Raw genomic sequence first — 26,797 nt, 5'->3', positions numbered from 1 at the left:
TGTAGCTCTATTATTTCGCGCCTCCTATTTTTCTTTCAAAACGTGAATTTTACGTAAACTACTAATTTTATAACATTAAGATTTGTTACCTGAAACATTATTACATAGAACTATACTTTAACAAAGTTTTACACACAAATCTTGATTTTTACTTTTATGTTAAATGTGGTGCAATACTATATGCAGGCGCGTTATGATGACGTGACGCTACTAGCAGTGAACTAGGGTAAGTCCCGTGCACTCGCTCGCCTCTGTATCTTATACATGATACAGCGCTTGCTTTGCTTCATCACCCCCTTTTTAATTTTCGTGAAAATCTATTTTTGAACAAAATTAAATTTCTAAAAGAACAAACAAGCGATGGATTACTTTAGTATACCTCTTTCAACTTAAGTTGCTTCTTCTTAGGAAATTCCTTATTACTACATACACAAAATAACCATACTCATATACACATAGAAAACCTAGTACAGAAGACATTCACAAATTATTTACATACATTTACATGGAAATATAAATTTTTCAATGGTTACAAAATAGTTATTTTTTTTTTTTTTAAATCAGCCTCTTCCTGAAAAGGAAAATACACACGACTTTTATCACTGCAATGCACTCACATTTTTCTTTTACTATAATACTCGGCACTGTGGTGGGTGTCCTATTGTAACACTCATTTAATTTCACTGATTGACAAAATTGTGGGAGGAAATTGTATTCACTGTGGTTTGCGTCTCTACTTCCAATCTCCCTACCGCTTGTTGTCAGTCATTCATGCAGCCTGCATGTCCCTGAGAAACAGACAATACAGTCTAAGTTTCTGTTTTCAACTTATATCTAAGGTAGGACAAAGTACATTTTATAGTTTATATTCTGGCACTATTTTACTAATTGTGAAGTTGTCAGAAAGACATTTAGCACTAAGTCGTATCTGATACAATAGCTCCTACTTTCTTCTTTCATAAATAATCTTTTAGGTTCCTAAATAGTGAAAATTCTTTTAGCAAATTAATATATTAAGATCTTGCTTCAACTTAGAAAATTGAGTAACCTTTTAGTTTTAATGTACTCTGGCTTAATTATCGTATGGATTAGTTCATCAAAGAAGTCATTTGCTGACCAGCACTTTGCTTTATTGTATGAATTACTAAAGAAATTAGTTATTTTCAGTATACCGATTCCAAATTTCTGCATTTTCCAATATTTGTGTGTTTCTGTTGTCTGTTTAACTATTTATTTGCCTCAAGCAAGATTTAGCGTTTTTCACCATTTCACGAGACGTGAGGGAATTATTCTTTAATCCTACATCATTTACTTCAATTTACTTACTTCACTTCTTCACCTTATTCATTTTCTCCCTTTTCTTCCAGATTCAAAATACTTCATTTCTCCACTTCTTTCTCCCTTTTCCTTTTGTCAGCCTATTGACGTCCTGTTTCTATATATTTGGTGCGATCCTCACACCACTTCCACACATCTCCATTTATTTAATTCTAAAACGCCATTGCTTGCCTCTATGAGCATTACCTTCTTACGCTGTTTTCCTTCAGACAACCTTATTTCTAGCAACATACTACCTTCTGCATAATCTCATGGATTATTCATATTCATACCGTACTTCGTATACTGCAAAGTGTCTCTCTTAGTTGTAGTTTCTAACCCTTTACAATTACATGAAATATTTTAATTTATTTATTTTAGCCATGTTTGCCTCTTATTGGTACTCAGACTTTTGTTTTGCCATTCACTAGGTAGATCCTTACTAAGAATACTTAAAACCTAATAGCATATATACAACATGAAGACATATGTGATTCTTACCTGTTATGATAGACCAGAAGAAGGGAATGAAACTTGAAAAGGAAATAAAGTTTCACCCAGCTGGGACTGCACGGTACGCCAAACCGTGTATCCGCCAAAGAGTGGCAGACTCCCTACAGTAGTTAATTACTGTTAATTTTAAATTCCTTTAGGATGTGTCTCTCTTCAACCTTAGCACTTTCCTCATTCTCACTGAAAACCAAATTTTCCTGCAAGTATCCTTTATTCTTTATTACTCTAATAGGCAGTTCCCAAGTTTCATTACTACCGCCTATATGACTTCCTATAAAAGACTCTCTTATCACTTTAGAGTCAGGTAAAGTTAAAATTAAGTTGTTCTGATCAAAATTGATCTTTCCCTGGTACTTTGATAAGAAATCAGTACCAATCAACATATCAACACTTAAGCCTAGCACAATCAAACAAGGATGATCTATTACTACGTCATTTATACCAATGGGTATCAAAGCTTCGTGTTGAACTGGTCTAGAGACTTTTCCAGTAGCACCTATAATCTTTAAGCCACTTACTTTCATAACTGTTAACTTCTCTTTATTGGGTATGGTGTCAAAAAATGTTTGTGATAAAGCACTTGCTTCACTGCCACTGTCAAGCAGACAACGCACAGTGACTCCTGATATGTTTACTTTGATAACAGGGTGAGTTATTTTACATTGAACAGGTTGCTCACACACCTCGTCTAATAAATCTCGTTCTATGTTCTTCCAGCTAAAGTAATTCTGATCAGTTGCAATTACATTTACATTTACATCCTGGGGCTCATCATGCTCTATAATCTTAGCTGCTTTCTCTAATCTGTCCACTAACTTTAAATCGAAGCATCTGACGACTTTTTCTACTTTTGTTTGCTGCACATCAGCCAAACTATCCTCTACCTCTGAGCAACTGCGTCCCTGCGCAATATTGCTGTTCATAAGAATGTCGTCACCTTCAACCATTTGTGGCACGTTTACACAGCTACTAGATTCTTTCACCTCGTTACTATTTCTACCCCCTTCATTCATCATTTCCTCCTCTCTAAAGTTTTGCAGTACTGATTCTACTTCTGCTACTTCTACTTCAGCTTTTAGATTGCCATTTTCATCGAAGATGTAAGCTTTTACTTCATCATTATTCCCATTAGACTCAAACCCATTATCTATTTCTTCCCCATTATCTACCTTGAGTTCCTGTTCTTCCTTGACCCATTTTTCTAGTGTATCCAAAATACTATCCACTATTTTGTGAGAGTGGCTTAACACATCACTGGTATTATCTGTATTTATTTCGTCATCCATGTTGTCTGTCTGTGTATGTTGGCTGATTGTCTGTGTTTCCGTTACTGGCTGTGTTACTGTTACCGCCTGGTGAGCGCCAGTTTCCTCATAGACGGGATTTAGTTTCCCACACGCGGCCTGTTGTGTTCATCTGTGACACCACTAGATATAGTAGCATCATGACTCCCTTCTTGTCTTAATGGCATAGTATTTACTTCTCCACTTTCGTCATAGTAGTTGTTACGAAAGCGTGGTGAGTATCTACCCCCTCTTCCTCTGCCACGGCTTTGGTTTCGATAGTTTGTTTTGGTGTGCCTAAATTCCATATTTCTAACGTTCACGTTTCCATTATTTTGTACGTGATTGTTAGAAGATTTGTTATTCTGCTGCACCTGCTCCTCCGCAGCAGCTACTCTTTCCACTCTTTCCAGATATTCAATAAATTTGTCTATATTATCTCTAGAGGCGGAAATGATCCTCTTCCGCCAGTACCACGGCAGCTTACCTTCTAAACCCATAATGATCATATCTGGCTTCATCTTTTCTGTCAAATGTGACAGTCTTGAAACCCACTTCCTAGCGAAATCCTTTACTGATTCACGCCCTGGGAAAAACTTCTTACCACTCCAGAATTCCCTTAACACATCATTTTGTTTGTTATGTGACCAGTATTCGTTGAGAAATGCAGACTTAAATTCAGATAAAGTTTTACATTTGATCATTACATCCGCTGACCATCGCAAAGCATCACCTGACAAATGACTTCTTATAAATGAAATTTTTTCTCTTTCTGACCAAGTGTTGGGGAGAACATCCTCAAAGTCATTCCAAAATTCAAGAGGGTGAATGTACTTATCAGGATCAAAGCGCAAAAACTGTCGACACCCTATAAAAGCGGCGTCAACTGAAGTCACATGCTGTACAGTAGAATGACTAGAATTAACAGAGGTTACTCTATTTTCTAGGTTAGCAATGTTAGTATTTAATTCCTCTACTTGTGACTCTACTGCTTCTATCCTGGCAGAACATCTTTGTTCCACTGCACCACGAATTTCGGTACAGGTTTCTTTTACTTTCTCAATGTTTTTCTGACAAGTATCTACTTTAATTTGTACCTCTTTAACTTTGTCAGAGCAAAGTTTGGACTCGTTGCTCAATCTTTCGGACAACCTCTCTTCCAAAAGTTCATCTGCCTCTTGATAATTTTTTTGAATTTGATCTATTTCACATTTGAAAGTACTATGCATTTTAGTTAACTGTTGCCCTACTTTTACTTGAATGTCATGATGAATAGCATCTATCTTATAATTCAAACTATTCCATTTTGATTGCAGTTCTTCTTTTAGTTCTTTATTACTATCCTCAATTTTAGCCTCAATTTTATTTTGGTTTGATTCGAGTTTGGCAAACAGTATTTGCATCCAATCCGGAGCTTCTACCTTGATACTTTGTATCTCTTGACTTGACTGAGCTGGAGATATATTGAGCTCAGTTTCACTACCTGACAAAGTTAGCAACTCTACTGGCTCCCTTTTGACTTCTATTTCACTTATTGATTGCATCCCTGCACTCTCATTTAAATTAAAGTCATAATTTACTGGTGACAAATTACGTTCTAGTTCAATATTTGAGGGATTAATGGAACCATCCTCATTAAACTCAATTCCTGATCCTGAGGATTCTTGGTCAGAGACCGGTTCCCTTCTGAAATGTACACTACTTTCCATATCTTTTAGTTTGTTAGCAGCAGTTAATAAATATTTTAAAAGTCTTTGACTTAACTTAAATGCTTGGTTTCGACGAATGATGTCGTCGCGGTGTACCAGCAATCGTGATGCGACGCGTCGCGACGTATTGAAGGCAGCAGCAGCAGCTGTAGCGTCGAGTACCGCCACAGGAATCGCCTACTGAAATAGCTCCAGGGGGGGGGGCAGCAAGTCACCGTTGACCGCTCCGCGCAGCCGGCAGCTGTCTCGCAGATCAGCGCAGCTCCGCGATGACGCACCGTCTTCCTTTAGTCTCAGCGCCGTCGGCAGCCGCGATCCAGCATCGTCGCCTTCCTCACCATCGTCACTAACCAACGTACAGCGGTAGACACTTATTGTTTATACACTACACCCGCCTTTACTGGTAACACTGTTCCCACACTAGTTCAATTCAGTGTCCTGTTATTGCCTACCGAGTTCGTTAATTTATACCAATCGCTTTCACACATCGAGCACTTTTATTTGCTTTTAATTCAGTTTTCCCGGCCGATGCACCATATGTGGGGCGGCGAAGAAGTTGTCGAATGAGTTGTTTGAATGTTCATTTCACGTAACAGACTATTGCCGATGCAACATATGTGGGACGGCGAAGAAGTCGTTGTTTAATGTTGAATGAAAGTTGAACATTGCCACCTTAAATCACGCGAGCCTGGCAACTAATTTGGTGGCCAGTCAGAAAGCGAAGGGAAACTTACTGACCTTAGTTCCCAGTCTGCACGGCCACATTCCTGTACAGCCCAGCTAAACGAAAAATATCCATAGCTCTTCACGGGATTAGGGCTGCTTCAATAAAATTTAAAGTTCCAAACAAGATTTTATTATCTTAAAGGCTCACACAAATTACTCGAAACTTCTGAAAATGCTAAAGACATTAAATATTGTTAATTCAGCCAATCGTTTAGTAGTTCAGAGGCGACTTCTACAGCAAGTTCCTCCCGAATAGTTCATTACTCTAACTAACGGTGCTCTATTAATAGTTCGCAATAATGTTAAAAAAAAAAAAAAAAGATTAATGCTCGCCTTAAAAGTGGAGTTAGTCACCACTTGCCACGCGGAATTATACTTCACACGGACGGCACAATAACAGTTTGTTACCGAAGTCTAAACGATCCAGGACGGTGTACAGTCCTCGCGATTTTCAATGTCCGTTTACATTGCTAAGTACGCGCATGTCACAGCCCGCTATGACGTCACCCGAGGCGAGGCGCGATCGGACGTTAAGCTCGCGTGGACTAGGCGTTGGTCTAATGCGGAGTGAGCTTCCTACTGCCTCTGCCGCTCTTTTTATATAGCTCCGGCGCGTACCGCCAAGAGAGCATCTGTTCTTTCCGTTCCTATGCAGATGCCTGCAGCCTCCAAATGATCGCTATCTCAGGCACATAATCTTAAATATCACATTTAATAATAGCTTTACAAACTTCTCAATTTTTGTATACATACATCTGAGCAGTACAGAAGCACGTAGAAAATCTCAGCCCGCTAAAATTAAAACTTTACTCTCTAGAATTTTTACAATGGAACTAACGGTAGATTGTTACCTCTGAACCATAGCTTTATCAAGACTTGTATCAGCTGTTAATTATGCTACAAGACTAAAACTTGGTGTAGCTTTGTTAATTGTCCTATCTGATCATTGGTCTTAAAGAATTTGTTTTATCATTAAAATTTAAAGTACTTAATCTATAATGCTTATGTACATTTTACTCACAAAAGTAGTTTTTACTAAATTACTAAAAAAACTAGAAGAGGTAACTGATTGTGGTATTTCCATTATTATTATTAGGGTGAACTGAAGCATCCTACCAATTTTCAATATTGTAGCTCTATTATTTCGCGCCTCCTATTTTTCTTTCAAAACGTGAATTTTACGTAAACTACTAATTTTATAACATTAAGATTTGTTACCTGAAACATTATTACATAGAACTATACTTTAACAAAGTTTTACACACAAATCTTAATTTTTACTTTTATGTTAAATGTGGTGCAATACTATATGCAGGCGCGTTACGATGACGTGACGCTACTAGCAGTGAACTAGGGTAAGTCCCGTGCACTCGCTCGCCTCTGTATCTTATACATGATACAGCGCTTGCTTTGCTTCAAAAGGAAATCAGCAACTATATTGTCAGTACCCTTTATCTGTCTGACATTGGTGGTGAACTGAGATATGAAGTCAATGTATCTGAAGCGGCAAGGAGGCGGGTCAGCTGGCAGGTTTGTATGGTCGCAGCCAGGGGTCTGTGGTCCATTAAAACATAGAAAGGGCGTCCCTCAACATTAGTGTTAAATGCTTAATCGCTTCATAGACCGCGAGCAACTCGCTGTCAAACACGAAATATTTCCATTTTGCATTGGTGAGCTTGCGCAAGAAGAACTGCAGAGGCGAAGCTGAACACAAGAATGTCATCAAGATATGCAAAGCAGAATTTTAGGTCGAATAACACTTCGTTGATGAAGTGTTGGCAGGTCTGGGTTGCGTTTTTCAGACCGAAGGGCATGAATCTAAATTGAAATAACCCAATCGGGGTGGTGATTGCTATCTTCTCGATGTCTTTTGGTGCCATGGAAATCTGGTGGTATGCCCATTTGCAGTCAATGACAGAGAATGTGGTTGCACCTGCGAGGGAACTGGTAAAGTCAGCAATGTCGAGTATGGGGTAGATGTCCATAATTGATCGTGCGGTAAGTCAACGGTAGTCTCCGCACATGCACTAGGACCCGTCTTTCTTGGGTGTCATATGTATGGGCGTAGACCAGCTACTGGCACAGGGTCCAATGACGCCAGAACTTAGTAGTTCAGAAATCTGATTTTTAAGGTCGGAGAGGTGCTCGGGCCAAAGTCGACACGGTTTACTGGAGAAGGGGGACCTGGCGTGAGGCTAAGCTTGTGAACCGTGTCATTGGTGACAAAGGAAATGTTGCCGGCGGTGCGGGAGGTGGCTTGTTTAGAATGTGTGGCGGGCGGGGCAGGCGAGGTGAAGTCGTGGTTTCGGAGCCACTCGGCGGATCCGGCAGGAGCCGAGGTAGCAAAGTGTCCTAGGAGTCAACGCGACAAGAAGGCCGCCGGCCCAAAGCAGTGGGGCCGTGGTCGGGTGAGCTCGGTAGAGCTCGTGAGCCGTTAGTGAGTCCATTGTCCGAGGGCGTGGCCTGTGGCAGCACGGTCGCAGGCGAAACGCCTGGAGCGAGTACATTGTTTGCGTTGTCAGTGGCGGTCGCACAGCGGCGCGCAGGAACCGAAGTTGCATAGTTTGAGGTCCCTTCCTCTAGGGGTGGGGTAGGAGCCGTCAGTTCAGGAACACGTGACGCTCGTCGCGCACGTGCACTCGTGTCCGGTCAAGCTTCAACCGCTGCATGTTAGGAGGGTGTGACCCTGCGGAACTGTCAGTACACGTAATGGCAGTCTCGGTAGCACAGCTGCGAGGGGTAGCGGGAGGTAAACATACAAAGGCTCGATTGCTGGGACTGCAAACAGATTCGTCGCACCTACTGACCTTGCTTTGTCCGTGCTGTAGTGTCTGTAATTGCTTTGCTGCATCGGAGGGCTGGAGCTGTGTTTCGTGGAGCTGGAGGGAGAGCTCACAGTTTTCCTCCAGCAGGCGAGCGACGTGTTTGAGCTCGAGAAGGCACTTGTGCGCAGTTTCTCGTAATGTCGTCGACAGAGACGAGCATGTACGGACGTGAAGAGCCCGGACCGACACGTCACAGGGGGTTTGCTTGACGGAGCACAGGGGAAGTGAGTCTTCGACAGATGATGAAACACAGCAGGTCACACTAGTTCCAGTGAAAGTTTGTGGTGTCACGGGAAGTCAATGCCTAGTATAGGTTCGTCAATTTCTCACACTAAAAAAGTCCACTCGAGTTTGCAGTTTCCGGAGAGTGAGATAATGTGGGAAGTTGAACCCGAAAATTGTAGTTTAGTTGAATTCACGGCTTGCAGTGAAGTACGGCGAGGGCAGATGTTCGACGATGCTAGGTACGTAGGCATTAGCGAAACATCGGCGCCTGTGTCCACTAGGGAAAGGTATCCCGACGAAATGTCTCTACTGTAAAGTCGTCCGCAATTATCCAGTCGTTCCCGGACAGAATGGAGCACTGGGGGGGGGGGGGGGGGGGCGCCTGTCATGTTGTGCGCAGGAGGCGACACCTCGACCTACCTGCGATTGGCGTTTGGGAAGTAGCAGGGTGGTCTGCAGTTCCGTGCCGCCTCACCAAACTGTGTGTGGAAGTAACAGTACGAGTAGTGAGGCTGCATTTCCTGCAGAAAGTTCGCTGTCAGTGGCGGTGGGCGAGGTTCGGTGACCGCAGCAGGTTGGGTTGCAGGAGGGGGCGTGGCCGTGGGCGGAGCCAGTGACGTCCCAGTAGCTTGTTTACTGCTTCCCACAGCGAGCGGAACGGTCGGCACAGTGCGGCCCCGGCCACAGGGCGATGAGCCTGAACCTGAGACTTGTCAGGTAGACAGTGGCTGGCGAAATAGAGCAGTGATGCATCGTGTAGCTTGTCACCAATTGTCATTCATTGCTCGACAGGTTTGGGAGACCTCTGAGCCAGAGCAAAGCACATGTGAGGAGATAGTTTATCTGACCAGATGGCGAGGAGAGCTGCGTCAGAGAATAGATCAGCGCTGACCAGGACACATAGCCGTCTCCAAAACTGGGAAGGTTTGTCGTTGCCTAGTTGCTCGACGTGGAGTACTTGCCGCATTGCTGTCTGAGTTGAGCGAGCAAGCCGATGTAGAACTGTGTTTTTGGCTAGAGTGTACCGGGTAGCTGAGTCCGGGGCGTCGACCAGGCCAGTAATCGAGTCCTCCTGGTCGTGCATGTGGGTGATGAGGCACAGAAACCTGGTTGACTCGTCGAGTTTGTAATGGTCGAACACTTCGTCCACAGTTATGAACCAGGTTGTTGCTCTGTCGTGAGCACCGTCGGTAAACGTTGTAGAATGTTCGGAAGAACAGGTTGAGTTGAGTTCGTCGGGGCACTGCCTTAATCGAACTGTTGTTGCTGTAGTATTCCAGGAGAGTGTGCATCCAAGGGATTTGGCAACAACGGCTGTTCGGGAGGCAGCGTGAAGGTGACGCTGGTTGAGCGCGATCCGTCGCGACGCGGAAGGCTGATGTGGGTGAGACACGGTGATGTGTCGATTGCGGTTGCGGAGGCTCAACACGTTGAGGGCGTGTTTGGATGACGGGTCATAGAAGACCGACGTGGATGAGGCACCGAGATGTGCCGAGAATGATAGCGGAAGGTCGACTGGAGCCGGCGCGGGGGCGACAGGTGAGAAAAAGTTCTAAGTTTGAGAACACGTGTTAGTCTGCGGAGAGCTCGACGTATGATCAGAGACGGGGCCACCTGTGTTGCAGGGTGGGTGCGGAGGTGTGGGCTGTCCAGAAGAACTTACGGACGGCTTTAGACATAGCGTGGCTCAATATTTCTGCAGGTGCCTTTCAACGACCTGTCGAGTCCATGCCAGGTCAAGTTTTCATCCCTACGATTGGCAGTAGGAGGTCCGACACAATATTAAGAGGTATCCCATGACTTTCATCACCTCAGTATGGTAACCTCAAAAGCCAATACATACATTTTTCCCTAAAAGGAGAATACCATGTAGAAAGGGGTTAAATTAAAACGATCACATTGAAAAGTTATCGGAAAGGCGAACCAAAGACTGTGTTTTATTGGCAGAACACTTAGAAGATGCAACAAGTCTACTTAAGAGACTACCTATACGAGGTTCATTCAAGTTCTAAGGTCTCCGATTTTTTTCTAATTAACTACTCACCCGAAACCGATGAAACTGGCGTTACTTCTCGAAGTAATTGCCGTGCAGACGTACACATTTTTCACAACGCTGACGCCATGATTCCGTGGCAGCGGCGAAGGCTTCTTTAGGTTTCTGTTTTGACCACTGAAAATCGCTGAGGCAATAGCGGCATGGCTGGTGAATGTGCGGCCACGAAGAGTGTCTTTCATTGTTGGAAAAAGCCAAAAGTTACTAGGAGCCAGGTCAGGTGAGTAGGGAGCATGAGGAATCACTTCAAAGTTGTTATCACGAAGAAACTGTTGTGTAACATTAGCTCGATGTGCGGGTGCGTTGTCTTGGTGAAACAGCACACGCGCAGCCCTTCCAGGACGTTTTTGTTGCAGTGCAGGAAGGAATTTGTTCTTCAAAACATTTCAGTAGGATGCACCTGTTACTGTAGTGCCCTTTGGAACGCAATGGGTAAGGATTACGCCCTCGCTGTTCCAGAACATGGACACCATCATTTTTTCAGTACTGGCGGTTACCCGAAATATTTTTGGTGGTGATGAATCTGTGTGCTTCCATTGAGATGACTGGCGCTTTGTTTCTGGATTGAAAAATGGCATCCATGTCTCATCCATTGTCACAACCGACGGAAAGAAAGTCTCATTCATGCTGTCGTTGTGCGTCAACATTGCTTGGCAACATGCCACACGGGTAGCCGTGTGATCGTCCGTCAGCATTCGTGGCACCCACCTGGATGACACTTTTCGCATTTTCAGGTCGTCATGCAGGATTGTGTGCACAGAACCCACAGAAATGCCAAATCGGGAGGCGATCTGTTAAAGTCATTTTGGCGATCCCCCAAAACAATTCTCTTTGCTTTCTCGATCATGTCGTCAGACCGGCTTGTGCGAGCCCGAGGTTGTTTTGGTTTGTTGTCACACGATGTTCTGCTTTAATTAGACTGTCGCACCCACGAACGCACTTTCGACACATCCATAACTCCATCACCACATGTCTCCTTCAACTGTCGATGTATTTCAATTGGTTTCACACCACACAAATTCAGAAAACGATTGATTGCACGCTGTTCAAGTAAGGAAAATGTCGCCATTTTAAGTATTTAAAACAGTTCTCATTCTCGCCGCTGGCGGTAAAATTCCATCTGCCGTACAGTGCTGCCATCTCTGGGACGTATTGACAACGAACGCGGCCTCATTTTAAAACAATGCGCATGTTTCAATCTCTTTCCAGTCCGGAGAAAAAAATCGGAGGCCTTAGAACTTGAATGCACCTCGTACTACGCTTTTCCGTCCTCATCTGGAGTACACCGGTGCGATATGGGATCATTACCAGATACGACTGATGGAGGACACCGAAAAAGTTTAAAGGAGGGCAACTTGTTTTGTATTATCGCGAGATAGAGAAGAGAGAGTCACGATTATGATACTCGAGCTGAAGTCGTTATCATTAAAACCGAGTGGTTTTACGCTGCGACGAGACCTTCCCCCGAAATTTCATTGAGCAACTTTCTGTTACGAATGAGAAATTTTTTTTTGACGCCCACCTAAATATGAAGAATGACCAATGTAATAAAATAAGAGGCATTAGACCTCCCACAGAAAGCTCATCAGTAACATGTTCCGTAGATCATTTGAACTTTCTTTTATCGAAATGAACGTGTCAGTCTTCAAGATGTCAAAACACGATTAGTGTTAACGATAATGAACACATAATTTTTAGCCCTATTCATGCAACTATTCTTAAGACATTATATTACGATCATTCGGAACGTAAAGAACGTTTTGTGTTGACACGTGACCGCAGCCCCCTGACCGACCACTGGACTTGGTAATCATCCGGTTGAGCTTGGCGGCTGCTGAGATCCAGTACGGCACGGTTGATTACTGCTTAGCTGTGCGACTTTAAAATGTCTGACAAAAATAACGATCCCGCCAAGTGTGAAGTGCGCAGTGTTATCCTCTTTTTAAACGCGCAAAAAGTCCGACCCATCGAAGTTTATAGATAGTTAACTGAGGTTTACGGAAACGTGACGAACGAGGTGTCGGTTCGAACGTGGTATATCTTGTTTAACGGGGGACGAATGTTCACAAAGAATATTGCTCGGTTCAGCCCTCAGCGATGACTGACGGACTCAAAACAAGGAGTGAAACACAAATTCCAAGTAGATAACCGTTTCAAAATTAGTAGACTGTAGCGGCTTACTGTTAGACGTTTCAACGACTTCGCCTCGCCATTAATAACAAGCAGCGCGGAATGCTAACCAGTGCAGTCATCCACCTCCATGATAATGCACGTTCGCATGCAGCGGGAGTGATACAGGACAGCGGTTTCAGTGGCAAATTTTTCAACATCCGCCATACAACCTGGACTCAGCTCCCAAGTGACTGTCACTTATTCCAGAAACTGAAAGATTTTTTGAGTAGATAACACTAAGTCGAGTGCCTAAGTTTGAACAGTAATTACATAGTAAAGTAGATTGGATGTCAAATTGTATGCAAAATACAACAACGTCTAATTATATCAAATAAACAAATTCTGTTGTTGTTGTTGTTGTGGTCTTCAGTCCTGGGACTGATTTGATGCAGCTCTCCATGCTACTCTACCCTGTGCAAGCTTCTTCATCTCCCAGTACCTACTGCAGCCTACATCCTTATGAATCTGCTTAGTGTATTCATCTCCTGGTCTCCCTCTACGATTTTTACCCTCCACGCTGCCCTCCAATACTAAATTGGGGATCCCTTGATGTCTCAGAACATGTCCTACCAACCGATCCCTTCTTCTAGTCAAGTTGTGCCACAAGCTCCTCTTGTCCCCAATTCTATTCAATACCTCCTCATTAGTTATGTGATCTACCCATCTAATCTTCAGCATTCTTCTGTAGCACCACATTTCGAAAGCTTCTGTTCTCTTCTTGTCCAAACTATGTATCGTCCACGTTTCACTTCCATACATGGCTACACTCCATACAAATACTTTCAGGTACAACTTCCTGACATTTAAATCTATACTCGATGTTAACAAATTTTTCTTCTTCAGAAACGCTTTCCTTGCCATTGCCAGTCTACATTTTATATCCTCTCTACTTCGACCATCATCAGTTATTTTGCTCCCCAAATAGCAAAACTCCTTTACTACTTTAAGTGTCTCATTTCCTAATCTAACTCCCTCAGCATGGCCCGACTTAATTCGACCACATACCATTATCCTCGTTTTGCTTTTGTTTATGTTGATCTTATACTCTCCTTTCAAGACACTGTAGATTCCGTTCAACTGCTCTTCCAAGTCCTTTGCTGTCTCTGACAGAATTACAATGTTATCGGCGAACCTCAAAGTTTTTATTTCTTCTCCCTGGAATTTCTTTTTGTTTTCTTTACTGCTTGCTCAATATACAGATTGAATAACATCGGGGATAGGCTACAACCCTGTCTCACTCCCTTCCCAACCACTGCTTCCCTTTCATACCCCTTGACTCTTAACTGCCATCTGGTTTCTGTACAAATTGTAAATAGCCTTCGCTCCCTGTATTTTACTCCTGCGACCTTCAGAACTTGAAAGAGAGTATTCCAACCAACATTGTCAGAAGCTTTCTCTAAGTCTACAAATGCTAGAAACGTAGGTTTGCCTTCCTTTAATCTTTCTTCTAAGATAAGTCGTTGAGACAGTATTACCTCACATGTTCCAATATTTCTGCGGAATCCAAACTGATCTTCCCCGAGGTCGGCTTCTATCAGTTTTTCCATTCGTCTGTAAATAATTCGCGTTAGTATTTTGCAGCTGTGACTTATTAAACTGATAGTTCGGTAATTTTCACATCTGTCAACACCTGTTTTCTTTGGGATTTGAATTATTATATTCTTCTTGAAGTCTGAGGGTATTTCGCCTGTCTCATACATCTTGCTCACCAGATGGTAGAGTTTTGTCAGGACTGGCTCTCCCGAGGCCGTCAGTAGTTCTACTCCCGGGGCCTTGTTTCGACTCAAGTCTTTCAGTGCTCTGTCAAACTCTTCAAGCAGTATCGTATCTCCCATTTCATCTTCATCTACACTCCTGGAAATGGAAAAAAGAACACATTGACACCGGTGTGTCAGACCCACCATACTTGCTCCGGACACTGCGAGAGGGCTGTACAAGCAATGATCACACGCACGGCACAGCGGACACACCAGGGACCGCGGTGTTGGCCGTCGAATGGCGCTAGCTGCGCAGCATTTGTGCACCGCCGCCGTCAGTGTCAGCCAGTTTGCCGTGGCATACGGAGCTCCATCGCAGTCTTTAACACTGGTAGCATGCCGCGACAGCGTGGACGTGAACCGTATGTCCAGTTGACGGACTTTAAGCGAGGGCGTATAGTGGGCATGCGGGAGGCCGGGTGGACGTATCGCTGAATTGCTCAACACGTGGGGCGTGAAGTCTCCACAGTGCATCGATGTTGTCGCCAGTGGTCGGCGGAAGGTGCACGTGCCCGTCGACCTGGGACCGGACCGCAGCGACGCACGGATGTACGCCAAGACCGTAGGATCCTACGCAGTGCCGTAGGGGACCGCACCGCCACTTCCCAGCAAATTAGGGACACTGTTGCTCCTGGGTTATCAGCGAGGACCATTCGCAACCGTCTCCATCAAGCTGGGCTACGGTCCCGCACACCGTTAGGCCGTCTTCCGCTCACGCCCCAACATCGTGCAGCCCGCCTCCAGTGGTGTCGCGACAGGCGTGAGTGAAGGGACGAATGGAGACGTGTCGTCTTCAGCGATGAGAGTCGCTTCTGCCTTGGTGCCAATGATGGTCGTATGCGTGTTTGGCGCCGTGCAAGTGAGCGCCACAATCAGGACTGCATACGACCGCGGGAACACAGGGCCAACACCCGGCATCATGGTGTGGAGAGCGATCACCTACACTGGCCGTACACCTCTGGTGATCGTCGAGGGGACACTGAATAGTGCACGGTACATCCAAACCGTCATCGAACCTATCGTTCTACCATTCCTAGACCGGCAAGGGAACTTGCTGTTCCAACAGGACAATGCACGTCCGCATGTATCCCGTGCCACCCAACGTGCTCTAGAAGGTGTAAGTCAACTACCCTGGCCAGCAACATCTCCGGATCTGTCCCCCATTGAGCATGTTTGGGACTGGATGAAGCGTCGTTTCACGCGGTCTGCACGTCCAGCACGAACGCTGGTCCAACTGAGGCGCCAGGTGGAAATGGCATGGCAAGCCGTTCCACAGGACTACATCCAGCATCTCTACGATCGTCTCCATGGGAGAATAGCAGCCTGCATTGCTGCGAAAGGTGGATATACACTGTACTAGTTCCGACATTGTGCATGCTCTGTTGCCTGTGTCTATGTGCCTGTGGTTCTGTCAGTGTGATCATGTGATGTATCTGACCCCAGGAATGTGTCAATAAAGTTTCCCCTTCCTGGGACAATGAATTCACCGTGTTCTTATTTTAATTTCCGGGATTGTATATCCTCTTCCATTTCCACAATATTGTCCTCAAGTACGTCGCCCTTGTATAGACCCTCTATATACTCGTTCCACCTTTCTGCTTTCCCTTCTTTGCTTAGAATTGGGTTTCCATCAAAGCTCTTGATATTCATGCAAGTGGTTCTCCTTTCTCCAAAGTTTTCTTTAATTTTCCTGTAGGCAGTATCTATCTTACTCCTAGTGAGATAAGACTCTGCTTCCTTACATTTGTCCTCTAGCCATCCCTGCTTAGCCATTTTGCACTTCCTCTCGATCTCTTTTTTGAGACGTTTGTATTCCTTTTTGCCTGCTTTAATTACTGCATTTTTATATTCTCTCGTTTCATCAATTAAATTCAGTATTTCTTCTGTTACCCAAGGGTTTCTACTAGCCCTCGTCTTTTTTACCTATTTGATCCTCTGCTGCCTTCAATATTTCATCCCTCAAAGCTACCCATTCTTCTTCTACTGTATGTCTTTCCCCCATTCCTGTCAATTGTTCCCTTATGCTCTCCCTGAAACTCTGTACAACCTCTGGTTCTTTCAGTTTATCCAGGTCCCATCTCCTTAAATTCCCACCTTTTTGCAGTTTCTTCAGTTTTAATCTACAGTTCATAACCAATAGATTCCACATCTGCGCCTGGAAATATCTTACAATTTAAAACCTGGTTCCTAAATCTCTTTCTTACCGTTATATAATCTATGTGATACCTTTTAGTATCTCCAGGGTTCTTCCACGTATACAACTTCTTTCATGATTCTTAAACCAAGTGTTAGCTATGATTAAATTTTGCTCTGCGCAAAATTCTACCAGGCGGCTTCCTCTTTCATTTCTTAGCCCTAATCCATATTCACCTACTTTGTTGCCTTCTCTTCCTTTTCCTACTCTTGAATTCCAGTCACCCATGACTATTAAATTTTCGTCTCCCTTCACTACTTGAATAATTTCTTTTATCTCATCATACATTTCATCAATTTCTTCGTCATCTGCAGAGCTAGTTGGCATATAAACTGGTACTACTGTAGTATGCGTGGGCTTCGTGTCTATCTTGCCCACAATAATGCGTTCACTATGCTGTATGTAGTAGCTTACCTCTACTCCTATTTTATTTATTCATTATTAAACCTATGCCTGCATTACCCCTATTTGATTTTGTATTTATAACCCTGTATTCACCTGACCAAAAGTCTTGCTCCTCCTGCCACCGAACTTCACTAATTCCCATTATATCTAACTTTAACCTATCCATTTCCCTTTTTAAATTTTCTAACCTATTTGCCCTATTAAGGGATCTGACATTCCAAGCTCCGATCTGTAGACCGCCAGTTTTCTTTCTCATTTCTGCTTAAAAACTTAGTTATTGGAAAGGTAGTACGAGGTTAACTCTGAATTTTTTTTCAATAGAATTGCATGCTGCAAAAAAAAAATTATATTGAAAAAAAATCCCGAATTAATCTCATATAACCTTTCCAATAACTGTTAGTTTTTAAGCAGAAATTCATCAGTAGAAGAGGTTTTGCAACAGAAATGATTTTAAATTACATTTAAAACTTGCTTTGCCACATGTCAGTCATTTTATGTTATGGGGCAAATGACCAAAAATTTTTTGTTACTACATATTGAACTCATTTATGAGCCACAGTCAGCTTAAACAATGGATAATAAAGGTCATTGTTCCCTCTAATGTTGCAAGTATTGACATCACTGTTCTACTGTTATGGTTTATTCATCACGAATTTCATTAGCGAATGTATATATAGTGACGGCACAGTTAAAATGCCTAGCTGCTTGGAAAGGTACCTTTACGACGCCCGTGGGTGAACACCACATATTATTCTTACAGTTCTTCTCTGTGCAATCAATACTTTCTTTCTAAGTGATGAGTTACCACAGAAACTTATTCTGCACGACATTGTTGGGTTGAAATATGCAACGTATGTGATGAGGTTGATAGGTTTGTTTCCAAGATTAGCAAGTGTATGAAGAGCAAAAGTAGCTGAACTTAATTGTTTTAGAAGATCATAAATATGCTTCTTCAAGTTCACGTTTTCCTCGTTGCATATATTCAAAAATTTGGAGCGTTGTACCCTATTCACTTCCTCCTGATCATGTTACTACATCAGTTGTTGCTATGACTCTGTTTGTTATACAGAACAGAATGTAGTGTGTTTTTCTTCAAAATTTAGGGAGAGTCCATTTTCAGAGAACCGCTTAATAATTCTTTGGAAAATATTATAGGCCAACTCTACTGTTCCTTTCTCTCTAATGGGATACATCATAACGTTAGAATCGTCTGCAAAAGGAACAATTTTTGCTTGTTGAATGTTATGTAGAAGGTCATTCAAATGTATTAGGAATAGGAGTGGACCTAAAGCTGAATTCTGTGGAAGTCTCCTTGTAATTTTTTTTCCTCCTAGTCACTTACATTTTCTACCTCTCTAACATTGTCTGAATTATTCAGCATTACTTTTTTGCATTTTGTTTGTTAAAATGGTTCAAATGGCTCTGAGCACTATGCGACTTAACTCCTGAGGTCATCAGTCGCCTAGAACTTAGAACTAATTAAACCTACTTAACCTAAGGAGATCACACTCATCCACGCCCGAGGCAGGATTCGAACCTGCGACCGTAGCGGCATTCTGTTTGTTAAGCATGATTCAGTCCCACTGTGTGTAAAGCCATCAACTCCATAAAACTTGAGTTTTCTAAGAGAGTATGGTGATCTGCACAGTCAAACACCTTTGGAAGAGCCCATAAAATGCCAACTGACAATATATTATAATTTAAGGTTTGTACTGTTTGATGAGTTAATGTATAAGTAGCATTCTCAGTAGAGCAACCCTTCTGGAATCCAAAGTGTGATGTGCTAAGTAAATCGTTTCCACTTAAGTGTCGGACTACTCTTGAGTACGTTACATTTTCGGATATTTTGGAAAAATAAGTCAGTAAGGGAACTGGACGAAAAATGTTTAGAATTAGTTTAATAATTGCATAATTTATCCTGTATTCAAAAATTCTCTTCGCCAGTGATGTATTGCATATATCACAAAAACATTACTTATTAAGTTGCAACAACTTTTCATAATTCTGTTTTAAATTTCATCAACCTCATATGAGCTATTGCTTTTTTTTTTAGAATTTTTATGATTGTATTAATTTCGGTGACGGATGTTGGTGCTACTTTAATAGTTTGTGGACTGAAATTTTTAATATATTCTCTTGCTTCTTCAACCAAACCGTTTACTCCTGTATTTGCTGCTACATTTAGAAAGTGATTGTTGAAAGTACTTGCAACTTGTGTAGCTCAATAAAGCATCTAGATTTCTCATAAATGGCTGAAAGTTTGCTAGAAGGAATCTGTAAACTGTTACAATTATCAGAGTAGTATTCTGCAATAGCAAATCACAAGCACTTGCTTCTAGGTTCTGATCAATACGAAAACTATTTGTTTCAATATGATTGACTTCGTTCTAACTTTTACATATGGTGCAACGCTCCTTTTTTTCCATGATTACACCACAATGACGCAAGACTATAAAACCCTGATATTTAACTACTCCATCCCTGTGGTTTCATGGTGTTCAGAGAGGCACAGAACATCTATCGCTTCAGAATTTTCGACGTCTTCCAAGCATACAATAAACTCATTTATCTTACTTTTCAACCATTTAATGTTCTAATGAAACAAATCGATTTCATTTTTCCGCAAACTGTTACATGTCTAGCACTGCTTTCGATTCTCTATCTCTAACCTGACTCTATTCTAAAAATGTGCCTCTTTAATTCCAGCAATCACAGGGATTTTATCTTGTGTGCTTGTGGCCTCTCTTATATTTCCTGCAAGAGGCTCAGCTAATCTTTCCTTCACCGTGCTGTTCAGGTGCAGACCATGCATCCCCATCTCTCAATCACAGTTACAGGCACAGCATACTTTTGAGACTCTGTTTCAGTCTAATGCAATTTGCTTAGCTCTTTGTTCACACGGCTAACAGCAATGTTAACTCAGGGCTGGTCATACCACTGCAAACCCTGAAGAACCCCCTCCCACGAGTGTGTGCTGTTGCTGCTTCTACGAGGGTTGTTCTGGTCGGTCGCTAAATGGAAACCACAGTGAAAATCACAAACATTTTATTTGTTTATTTGCAAGAGTTAGCCACACTTTCCAGATATTTCTCTACATAGTCGCCGCTCCGGCTTAGACATATTTTGGAGCGTTAAACAAAATTTCCAACACCATCGTCATAGAAGACAGCCGCCTGTGCTTTCCGATAATTCTTTACACTGGTCTGTAGTGCGTAGCCTGCTCCCAAGTGTTGTCTTCTTATCCAGCGTTTCATGTGAACAGAGATGATACTCAGGACGAGCCAATTAGGGCTGTGTTGTGGGTGATCGGACACTTCCCATCGAAAATGCTGCAGGAGTGTCTTCACTGCCCCTGCAGAGTGCGGCTGAGAATTGCCATGAAGAAGGAAGTGCGTAACAGTGGTGTTAGGTGGGCTGCATCCATTAAGGCGAAGCCTCTCAGCGACCCCTCCTACTTGGCGGAAGACATTGCTGTTCTAGACACCTTTACTCGCTCACAGTGCGCTCACAACTGAAGAAAGCATCTTGATGCGATTAATGGTCATACTAGAGACACTACCCAACACATCTGTGCAAAGCTTCATCGAATTTTTCACTGTGGTGTCCATTTCACGACAGATTGGAACTTACTTTATGGACAACCATCGTATTTCCTCCAGGCCACCTTTAATGCTATATTGTTGTTGTTACCAGGCTGTTTCCTGGTCCTCCTATTGTAAATACCTTACCCTTGCCATCAAAATCTCTGCACGAGGCTCCTATGTTCTCTGTCACCTGGCTGAGTTTGGCGCTAGGTTTCACAATGCTTGTGACATGGTATTCTACGTTTAGTTTTTCTTGTAGCAATCGGCCCACACCACTGCATGACTGCTCCCTAGTATGAAAACTCTTTTTTTTCTACGTGACTCTTCTACCGACCTAACCTTAGTCATTCCTACGAATCTGCTGCTCCCTATTAAGCTCAGACAGTGGTTGAGGCTCTTCCTGTGATTCAGGTAACAAGTCAAGCTGATTGCTAATCGGAATTTGAAGTGTGATTTATGAGGTTTTCTCTTTCTGCCCATTACTTGTCTCCTACTCCCAGCTCATACTATCTGTTTCACCGTTTAACGTATCTAATTCAAAATATGCCAGTTCTGTTCCTGCTTGGAGGACACAAATCTTTGTCCCCTGTTCTGCGAGTTCCTTGTCTCGACTGCATAATCCAGAACTCCATGAAAATGGCTCATCTTACACTTTTTTTTACTTCCCCGCTTCATTGTCCCCAGTGAAACACAACCTACAATCCTAAATCTTTCTCCCATACCAATCAACCTTCGGTAACATTCACATTTGTTACCTATGGCGCTACTATTACAGTAAACTAATAAGCACTGCAACACACTTAAACTATAATAAAGTAGTAATCAGTAAAAGGAAGATTTAAGTGTTCGTTTTTCTTACTTGCTGATCGAGAATAAAACTGCAAAAGTAGTCTGACGGTGATTTGATGAACCCTTCGCCACGTACTTCAGTGTGAACTGTAGAGTAGTCATGCAAATGTAAGTGGGTACAGTGATGTAAAATTTTCTACACTGAGTTTCTGTCTTCCACACCCACCTCCATCCCTCTTCCAAAATAAAGGGTGCAGCTTATATTTGAGTGTGGTTTATATTCACTCCAGTATGAAAAATTACTGAAACTAGTAAAATTACTGACTGCTGGTGACAGACATCGTATAGAATTGCACAGTGGCTCCTGGTTTGGGTTTCACAGTGGTCCGCAATTTTCGTCTGATGATGGTTAGTATAGCTGGAACGAATTATCTCCCACAGAAATATAAATAAACTGTGTTTTGTACTGTATCTTTTTAGTTTTATACTTTAAATGTCTCAAAATAACGACAGCCCATAGCCCTTATTAATGTATATGCTACAGCAAATCAGGAGATACTTCACATGAAATGTGATGTGCATGTTCACAGTACAAGAAACTGACAATTGTTGTATTTGCCATCTTCAATGCTTGTCTTGCCATAGATAATACCAACTGTAAGTACATAGGCGTTTTTTCAGTAAGTTGCTGTACTTATTTTGCTTAGTACGACTAAATAAATATGAGAGAGTATTTTGTATTTGGCTGACATATTATTAATTCTACAAAACTGATTATTTTGCAAAATTTTACTGCATTTTATACATTATAACAGGATCTATTGAACTGTTGTGACTATTAGTGGCTCTAGTGGACAAGAGTTGTAGTAGCTCTTTATAATCATAGATCACAATGTAATCTATAATATACCACATTTGCCTAGACAGACTGCCATATGGGAAATTAATAATAAAATCTTCATGTACGGTATTAGAAATATAGTGGTCACATGTTTACGCACCATACGTATAAATCCAGAAGCTTCTATCAGAAGTGTCCAAAAATTAGTAGCTTTTTTTGTTAACTACGCTTTTAAGTTAAAAATAACTGTATTTTTATTTTATTTTCTCATTATATGTACACTGAAGAGCCAAAGAAACTGCTACAACTGCTACGCTACAACTGCACGTAGCAGTGCCACAACACGAAGTGGCAGGGTCTCGACTAACATCTGAAGTTGTGCTGGAGGGAACTGACACCATGAATCCTCTAAAGCTCTCCATAAATCCATAAGAGTACGATGGGGTGGAGATCTCTTCTGAACAGCACGTTGCAAGGTATCCCAGATATGCTCAATAATGTCCATGCCTGGGGAGTTTGGTGTCCAGCGGATGTGTTTAAACTCAGAAGAGTGTTCATGGAGTCACTCTGTATCAATTCTGGACGTGTGGGATGTCGCGTTGTCATGCTAGATTGCCCAAGTCCATCGGAATGCACAATGAAGATGAATGGATGCAGGCGATCAGACAGGATCCTTACGTACGTGTCACATGTCAAAGTCGTATCTAGACGTGTCATGGGTCCCATATTACTCCAACTGCACACATTCCACACCATTACAGAGCCTCCACCAGCTTGAACCGTCCCCTGCTGACGCACAGGGTCCATGTATTCATGAGGTTGTCTCGATACCCGTACACGTTCATCCTTTCGATACAATTTAAAACGAGACTCATGCTACCAGGCAATATTTTTCCAGTCATCAACCCGACGTCGGTGTTGACGGGCCCAGGCGAGGCCTAAGGCGTTGTGTCGTGCAGTCATCAAGCGTACACGAATTGGCATTCGGCTCCGAAAGCCCACGTCGATGATGTTTCGTTGAATGGTTCGAATGATGACACTTGTTAATGTCCCAGCATTGAAGTCTGGAGCAATTTGCGGACGGGTTGCACTTGCGTCACGTTGAACGATTCTCTTCAGTCGACGTCGGTCCCGTTCTTGCAGGATCTATTTCCGGCTGCAGCGATGTCGGAGATTTGATGTTTTACTGGATTCGTGATATTCACGGTATACTCGTGAAATGGTCGTACGGGAAAATCTCCACTTCATCGCAACTTTCGCTACCTCGGAGATACTGTGTCCCATTGCTCGTGCGCCGACTGAACGCCACGTTCAAACTCAATTAAATCTTGATAACTTGCCATTGTAGCAGCTGTAACCGATCTAACAACTGCGCCAGACACTTGTTTTCTAATATAGAAGCTGCCGACCGCTGCGCCGTACTCTGCCTGTTTACATATGTCTGTATTTGAATACGCATGCCTATACAGGTTTCTTTGGCGCTTCAGCGTATATGTTACAATCTCTTGTTTGATCCTTTCGAGTATAAGTCTTGCAGAACTATATCTTAACATAACATAACGTAACTTCAGTTTTTCTTTCTCAGGGAGCAGAAATTGAATCTCGGTACATGTTTGGAATACTTGGAACCATTATGCTTATTACTTCGCTTCTGATATCATTTCTACCAGAATCCTTGAACAAGATGCTTCCAGAGACTTTAGTGGATGTTTCTACATTTGGCCAGTCGCAGAAGTACTGGATTTTTCCCCCTAAAGGAGCGTTAGGAAGCAAAAGGCCCTAGTTTATATATCAGTGCACCTCAAACTGTAAGCTTATTTTTATGTATCGGTGAATAAAATATAATTTCTCGAAATTCTGGGTATTATTTTACACGTCTGCTTTGTGCCATACCACTATTATAATGACTGATGTTTCTTTAGTAAGCATTAACAAAATACCACAGATGCATTTCGCTGGGAACAAGATAAATATAATACCTAATGAAAACATCCATAATTATTTTAGACACAGTGAATTTCTTATAAAATTGAAAATAATAATTTATTCCTTACTCGATTATCGTATTAAAATGTTAAGTAAGTATTGGAATTTATTTCCATTTAAAATATTTCAACTGATATGAAACATGCACGTGATTTATATAACAAAAGTCACCCAAATGAATAAGGAACTAAGTCAACTGTTGAACTGTTGTTAGGTGTATGAATTAATGTGTTTGTGGGGGGGGGGGGGGGAGGGAGACGGGAGTGAAGGAAGGAGGTAGAGAGAGAGAAGGGGATAGAGAGAGAGAGAGAAGGAAAATACACAGAACACAGAGAATCACGTCAGTCACTCATGCAGGAAAGTGTTGAAACAAATAAAATTCAGCATTTCAGTGCTTTTATATTTTTTATGAGAATGCATATGCAATCACTAAATATTTTTAAATATGGGAGAAACATCCGTATTACCGGTCACAATAGATGACCAGTTCCAAAAAGTAACCAAAGATTTTTCTTATACAGTATATTAGCAACATATTGTTAGCAGCCTGCGGCGAGGCGGGTTGGCCTCTCACTATCCTTTAAACAATCATTACACCTATCTGGATACGTTTCAGGCTTTCTACCTCTTCACTCTGCCATAATAGATACTGGTTTGGCTGACGAAAGCAGCGTTAACGAAAATTTGACTAAATACCTACGACGCGAAGGCCACATAACTCCAGTCCATGGGCAGTAGCTGAAAGTTTGTTAAATTATTGAACATTCGAGATACTAGCGTGAGTCGTTTCACAAAATGTCAAGATGTCCTTGAAGTTGGTTTATTGTGTTCAAAACAACGAAAATGACTATCAGGCCCGTATTGACACTGGTGACCAAAATTAAAGCAACAAACGGAAATTTTGCAACGCTGCATTTATTTTGCCAAAAAACAGTATAAAGAGGTAATAGTAAAGTAGAACCAATGTCATCATCATAATCTTGGACAGTTTCCGGCCTCTGGCCGGGTCTGTTTGGAGCATAGGCCTCTCTATCGTCTTCTGTCTTGTCATCCTCTCTCCGTCTTCACCTTGGTCCACTCTTCTCCTTTCTTCTGGACGAATTCCTCTACTCCTTTCAGCCATCTGTCTGACGGACTTCCTATTGGTCTCTTTCTTTCCAGCTTCATCTCGTGTATCCTCCTGGGTATCCTCATCTCCTCCATTCTCGTAACATCTCCATACCATCTCAGACTTGATTTCTCTATCTGCTCCTGTAGTGGTTCCACCTTCATTTACTCTCTGATCCTCTCATTTCTTATCCTGTCTATCTTTGTCACTCCAATACTGTTTCTCAAGAATTTCATCTCACTGGCTTGTACTTTGCTTTTCTCTCTTCCCTCCATAACCCAAGCTTCTGATGCATATGTCGGGATCGGTACATAGTATGATCGGTATATAACCTTTTTACTGATATGGGGTACATCCTTGCCCCATATCGGGCTTCTGACACTCTTCCGAAATGCTTCTACTTTTCTCCTCCGCTTGTTTATTTCTCTGTTGTTTTTCCCATCTTCCTGTATCAAGCTTCCTAGGTACTTGAAACTCTCCACTCTCCTCATCGTCCCCCATCAATTGTTATTCCAGTTGTTCCTCTATCCTGTTTTCTTGTTGTGATAATCATCTCACTCTTACTTATGCTAAATTTAATCCCATACTCTTGTACTCTTCGTTTCCATACGTCCAACTGCTCTTGTACTTCCTCCTCATTATTCCCCCAAATCATTAGATCAGCTGCAAAACACCATACCTTTCATCTTCCTTTCACCAATGATTTGTGCTACGGTACTCATTATATCATTCATCACTACAATGAAGAGTAATAGTGGAAGTGCTCTTCCCTGCCTGAAGCCATTCTTCTGTTCCATCCAAGCTGATCTCTCTTCTCCCACTTTCACACAGCTCACACTTCCACGGTACATTTCCCTTATTCTCCAAAAAATCTGTTTTTCTACTCCTCTGATCTCCAGGGCTTTCCACACTTCGCTTCTACGTGTACTATCATATGCTTTTTCAATCTCCAGGAAGGTCATTAGTACACCTATTCCATATTCAAAGTGGTGTCTTACAACAAAAATAAGATCCACCGTGGAGCTTCCTGTTCTGAAGCCATGTTGCTCTTCTCTCATTCTTCCTTCTAATTCTGCGCGAATTCGTGCTTCCAAAGTTTTCTCTAAAATCTTCGCACATAGACTCATCAGCGTTACCCCCCAATAGTTCTTGCACTCTTTTCTGTTTCCCTTCTTTAAGATCGGGACAATTATTCCCTTCTTCCAAATGGTTCAAATGGCTCTGAGTACTATGGGACTTAACATCTAAGGTCATCAGTCCCCTAGAACTTATAACTACTTAAACGTAACTAACTTAAGGACATCACACAC

General features: G+C 42.3%; 1 protein-coding gene across 2 annotated transcripts in view; it reads left to right on the top strand.

Moving 5' to 3' along the window:
- Positions 1-24,248, top strand: part of LOC126298689 (solute carrier family 22 member 7-like) — a 155,663-nt gene extending 131,415 nt beyond the window's left edge. For both annotated transcript variants that reach the window (XM_049990127.1, XM_049990126.1), the window contains one exon: positions 23,979-24,248. In XM_049990127.1, the coding sequence (XP_049846084.1) occupies positions 23,979-24,176 (198 nt within the window). In that variant the 3' untranslated portion in view covers positions 24,177-24,248. The remainder of the gene's footprint in view (positions 1-23,978) is intronic.
- The last annotated feature ends 2,549 nt before the right edge of the window (positions 24,249-26,797 follow it).

This window comes from Schistocerca gregaria, chromosome X, assembly GCF_023897955.1.
Source record: "Schistocerca gregaria isolate iqSchGreg1 chromosome X, iqSchGreg1.2, whole genome shotgun sequence".
Taxonomy (NCBI): Eukaryota; Metazoa; Arthropoda; class Insecta; order Orthoptera; family Acrididae; genus Schistocerca; species Schistocerca gregaria.
This window is presented reverse-complemented; position numbering and strand designations above follow the sequence as displayed.